At 33.2% G+C, this 5,904-nt stretch overlaps 2 protein-coding genes across 2 annotated transcripts in view; one reads left to right on the top strand and one right to left on the bottom strand.

The window, feature by feature from the left end:
* The window catches only part of LOTGIDRAFT_175458 (hypothetical protein), a gene marked incomplete at both ends in the record, with an annotated part of 1,522 nt that extends 1,209 nt beyond the window's left edge, over positions 1-313 (top strand). The window contains one exon of the mRNA XM_009056677.1: positions 159-313. Within this exon, the coding sequence (XP_009054925.1) occupies positions 159-313 (155 nt within the window). The remainder of the gene's footprint in view (positions 1-158) is intronic.
* A 4,596-nt stretch (positions 314-4,909) lies between these two features.
* Positions 4,910-5,699, bottom strand: LOTGIDRAFT_145071 (hypothetical protein; the record flags this gene model as incomplete). Its single annotated transcript, XM_009056678.1, has 2 exons — positions 4,910-5,341; positions 5,484-5,699. The coding sequence occupies 2 exons, from the start codon at positions 5,697-5,699 to the stop codon at positions 4,910-4,912; spliced, it is 648 nt and encodes a 215-aa protein (XP_009054926.1).
* Positions 5,700-5,904: the final 205 nt, after the last annotated feature.

Consider the following 5,904-nt stretch of genomic DNA (forward strand, 5'->3'; position numbering starts at 1 on the left):
ACATGAAATTATTAGGTAGTCCTTGTATGGTAAATCAATTCAGAAAGATATATTCACAACTAGACATTTATGGAATGAAGCAACTTTAAAGGCTAACTTTGATTCACGTGTTAAAACCTATGAGAAAATTAATGATACTCAATATATTGTTGAAACAGAAATTGAAGAAAAAGAGATTACTACCGAAGATAGTAAATCTACACGACTAACACCTAGTCATTTGGGATCATTCGTTTTATCTCACAGTAAAAAAATAACTAGAACCGTTATAACGTTACCGAAACAGTGCGCATCCAACCTGATACATCGATAAAACGTTGCATTTTAAAGTCACAATGGGATTTCTTACCGGAAAGAAAAGCATGTAAACGTTCAATAGTAGAAAAAATCGTTTAAACCGTTTACCGTTCGGTAGTGAAAAGACGCATGAATTTGACACCATTCGGTACTAAAAGGTGTTAACATTCGGTAGTAAAAAGTCGAATTTTCTAATAGCTGTAGAGTTAAAAGTTCAATTCGCACAACAAAAATGAAAATATTTTTGGAAAGGTACAATAATTTGTGTTTCGGCCAAGAGGTCAACAGAGGTCAAATAAAAGAGAATATAAGCCTTAAAAGTGTTGAAAATTGCTGTTTTGGGACGTTTGTAAAAGCGAAAATATATGTCGGACATCAAAGATAAATGTATGAATGGACATCGTAGATCAATAACCTTTGACCTTCTAAAGACCAAGATTATGCATGTAAATGGTCAAAATGATCAACATTTTATAAATTGTAAATCCTATTCCCTTTTTTAAAGTAAAAGGCCTAAACAAAATGTAACTCTATCAGATATTGTCCCAAATAGTGCTCTAATTTTTTGTAAAATTTCGATGGTGAAAAATGCAAACTTTTCGAGTTATAACAATTTGAATCATTTATGGTAAAGGTAAAAGTAACCCGGATTTGCCACGCCCACTGCAAAAATTTTGTGTTGTCTGTAATAATGTGTACAATGTCAAATAATGTTCAAAATGTCAAGTGTTTACAATCATTAGATCATGAGATATTCGTAGTTAAAAGTTTTTTCTAAGGCAACGGTAACTGTCGGTGGATTATAGAAACCGTTAAAATTACGCAAAGTTACTATAGAAGTCAATACAAAATTTTCAAATTCAATTTTAATCAAAATACCAAGTGTTATATATCATTTGAAAGAATAGATTGCGTGTAATAAGGACAAAAGATAAATTTTCGCTTATGTAAATTAGGTCACGTGATAGACATTTTTTAAGTTAAAAATCGCGATTTTCAATTGGCTGTAGAACCGGAAGTTAACGGAGCACGACAAAAGTGAAAATATTATCGGATATATCTCGTAATGGGCAACAACCTTTGTTCAGGTCAAAAGGTCAACAAAGGTTAAATAAAAGTAATATGAGCCTTTGAAGTTTCAAAAATTGCTGTTTTCGGACGTCTGTAAAACCGGAAGTATATGTTGCACATCAAAAATCAAAGTAAGAATGGTCATCTTAGATCAATGACCTTTGACCATGCAAAGGTCAAGGTCATTTATGTTAAAGTTCAAAAATGAAAATTTTTAAAATTGTTAAACCTGTTCCCTTTTTTAAAGTAAAGAACACATACAACTGTAATCTTATCACAAATTGTCCTAAGCAGTGATCTACTTTCATGCAAAATTTCTAGGGTGACAATTGCAAACTTTGCGAGTTATGACAATTGCAAATATTTCAGGTAAATGTAAATGCCCACCGGATGTGCCACGCCCACTTCAAAAATTTTAATCAGTCTGTGATGATGTGTACATTGTTAAATAATGTTCAAAATTTCAAGTCTTTACAATCATTAGATCATGAGATATTCGTAGTTAAACTTTTTTTTAGGGCAACGGTGACTGTTGGTAAATTATAGACACCGTGATTTTACGCACAGTTCCTATAGAAGTCAGTACAAAATTTTCAATTTTTAAAACGCGCAATTTTGATCAAAATATCAAATGTGATACATCACCAAAAAAGAGATTTTATGCACTCAAAGAATATATAAGAATTTTTGTCGTATGTTAATTAGGTCACGTGACAGAGTTAAAAATCGTGATTTTCCAATGGCTGTAGAACCGGAAGTTAACGATGCACAACAAAAGTGAGGATATCATCGGATATATCTCGTAGGGGGCAACAACTTTTGTTCAGGTCACAAGGTCACCAAAGGTTAAAGTCACTAGATATGAGCATTAATATTTTTGACAATTACTGAAAACATAAAACCGGAAATAAAAAAAATACGAATCCAAAATTCAAAAATCGGCTTCCTAAGCTTTGTTAGCAATCGATTGCAGATTCTTTAGACACCAAAATCACACAAATCAGATTTACCCCTGAAGCTTAATATCGATTTTTACAAAAATTGGTCACATCAAGATGGCGTCTAACACGTTACTTCCGGTTCAAATTTTTTCATTCCAAAATTGTTATAGGGACAATTTTAACTAATTTCAAAAAGAATTTTTCAAATACCTACAAAATTCCGGAAGTTGAAATTTCAAGTTTAGAGGCGAACGACGTCAAAACCGGAAGTGATATCGAAATTTTGAAAATAGTGTGTCAGGAATCAAAATGCTTATCTACTATTAAATTTTTAGACCGATTGAATTAAAATTGTAGAAGTTGAAAAAAACGCTAAAATTAAAACAAAAAAAGTCAGCGACAAAAGTCAAAATCTGAAATTTTATAAAGTGCTATCTTTTAGTCATTGGTTTAAAGTAATGAACAAAAAAAAAGTTACGGTCAAAATAGATGCAGAATTAGAGCAGTAATTCGAAATACGTAATGAATGGTTAACGTCATACGTCATTTCCGATTGGAAGAAAATGCGTCATTTTACATTTAAACAGTAGCGACACGCAAAGTATAAGAAATAATAGTGTCAGACAATGTGTGACATGTGCAGTTTTGGCTGGGGAGCGTGACCAGAAGTATACAAAAAAAAAAAAATAGTCATTTGCAAAACAATGCAGTGCGTTCGAACGCACTGCAATGAATAATTTCATTCGCGTCATAAATGGATTTTATAAACCCGAAATATACTATACCGACACCGATAGTTTGTACATTTCATCCAACAATTGGAAAAAACTAAACAGAGCTGGTTTGATCTCCGAAAAAGACTATTGCAAAAGTAAAAACGATTACGGTGACGGTGGAATTACATTTGGTTTATATTTAGCACCCCAAAAGTCAAGTACAACATCGTTTTGACTTCTGATGGTGTTTTAAAAGAAAAGAAAACATTTAAAGGTTATTCTAATGATAAGATAAGTGTAAAAGGTTACGTTCAGTTAGCAAGCGGACATGATGTGTCGAATGAATTTAATAAACCATGGGAAAATAGTTTCACCAATGGAGTAGTTATTCCAAATGATAAACAAACTAAAGTTTTTAGAAGTTATTTGAATAATGTTAAAAGAAAACCACCAAACAGTGAAGGAATTATGTATCCTTACAACGACAAAGATGTATAATTTTGATGAAAACTATGAATTTGATGATTTCGATTATCTTACTATTCAAGAAGAGAATGAAGATTGTTTTAAATGAAGTTGAATGACAATTTCTTCGTTGCCAAAGTCTATGAACCTGCTTTTACCGTCTTTGATTTCCAGATTTATATCTTTGATCATGAAAGAATTGACTGGTAAATAGGTCGTTTGAAACGGTTTCTCTATAATTCTGTATCCGATTGGCACCGTAAAAGTCGGTATGCTGTATATGATTTGGCGTTTGTGCTTGTTGAAAAATCCACCGTTGATCAAATTACAGTGAATGTTGATCACGTCGATGTCGTTCTCGATGTTGGCTTTGTGCGGCGCCAATGTCGATTGCGCGTATATTCGTTTATCAAACCCTAGTAATTTTCTACGTTGAAATCGACTTGACTATTATTTCTCAAGATCAGTTTTATTTTGTTCAGATTCAAATTACCTTCGAATTCGATATTGTTTTTACCGCTCACGCTTCCTGCGTATTCGGATAGGTAATCGTTGATGGCTACGTATTCGTAGCTTCCCGGTAGTAAGCTTATGGGTTTGAACGTAACTCCGTTATCCATCGATATTTTTAGTTGATTGTTGTTTTCGTTGATATTTCTAATGGAATTGTAAACGGAGAAATACTTTAATCCCAGTTCGCACTGTTTATTGCGATCGAGTTCATACTCGTAGTCTAGAGACAATTTGATGTCTGATTTATTCGAGGTGAAAACGAACAATTGCTCTTTATTGGACATTTTTGATGACGTTTATATAGTCTTTTTTAGTGATGATTTTTTTCTCCAAAAGCCGTTTTAATATGCCATTGACTTCGTTGTATTGTCTGTCCGATCGATGATTCGGGTCCTGACTTTCTGATCGCATGTAGAAATTTTGAGTACGCTACTAAATCCTTGTAATCGGCAATTTCAACATCCTCGCCATTCATTAAATCTATTAACCCTCTCGTTAATGTAAATATAAAGTCTTTTGTGTCGATTTTGAATTGTGGTGAATTTCCACTAAATCTTATTCTAAAACCATTTAACAGCAAACCCACTTCATCAATGATTGGTGAAATGCTCTTTGGTAAATCTGGGTCAGGGTTTGAAAAATAACGTTTTATATCATCTAATGTCTTAATACCACCATATTCAATCGGTGGATCTTTATGAGGTGAAGGTTCTATAGCGAGTCTCTTTTTAATATCTTCTTGACTTTTTAATATTGGTTGAAATAGTCTGTAGATTTTCCGTTAATCCCAGTTGTTGTAATATGTTATTTTCAACTTGGGTCTTTATTTTATTCTTAGCTTTGATATATTCTCTATTTCCATTTAAAATATTATTCCAATCCGTCATTTTTTAAAAAAAAATAAAATTAACATATGTCTGTCATAACTCTTTCTCCCGCAGGTTTTCTAGTATTAACAAATACATATCCATGATCATCCGGGTTTCTCCATTGAGTTTTACAAACCTTTTTAAACGTGTCTCTGTCCATTCCGTGATTTATCGACTGAATGATTTGAGATAAATCTTTGTCGTTTAATTCGAATAATAAAAAACAATTTGCGTTCTTTCTGATAAACATGGCGTCCATTCCGTAGAAAGATTGGGATTGATATATGCAGTGACAATTGTGATGTCTTCCTTTCGTGAAGAATTCTTGTTGAACGGTTTGACTTTTTTGTGTCACGCAGTCGTCAAAGACAATCAAGTTCTTTCGGTGGTTGTCGATTTTAGACAAGTCTAAATCGTTGACATTTTTAGTCAGAAACACTTTGACGTCGGTCGGTTTCAGAGAAGGATTCTTTTCTTTGATAAAGCCGTCTGACGTCGGTCGGTTTCAGAGAAGTATTCTTTTCTTTGATAAAGCCGTCTAAAATGTCTTTTATTTCCGCATTCTCTTGCAAGTCTTAGTTGCTTTCGTAGTTGTGAAAAATGTCTTGAACTTCTTCTTTCGAGACGTATTTCAAAGCTTTGAGAAACTGATAATAGGATTGTTCGGGAGTAGTCGTGTAAATATACAGAGACTTGAAATCTAAAAGGTTGGGTGTTGTCAACCTGTTAAAAGTGAGGTAAGTCTTTCCACAACCCGAAGATCCGCAAATGCACATGAGCATGGTGTTGCTAGGAAATATGTCCGAATGTTTGAATTTCTTGCCCATTTTTATTTATTACATTTTCGTACCAAAAATCACCCCGTTGCCTTTATACTTTGAAAGAAAGATTCCCTCGCCCGAACGTATGTTTTTAAAAAATATGGCGTTGCCCTTGTGTTTGACTTTTATTTCTCCGGTGTCGATATTATCTATTAATTTGCTTAATCCCTCTTTAACGGTTTTCTTGGTTTCTTCGCCAAATCTTTGTCCG

Source organism: Lottia gigantea, assembly GCF_000327385.1.
Source record: "Lottia gigantea unplaced genomic scaffold LOTGIsca_284, whole genome shotgun sequence".
Taxonomy (NCBI): domain Eukaryota; kingdom Metazoa; phylum Mollusca; class Gastropoda; family Lottiidae; genus Lottia; species Lottia gigantea.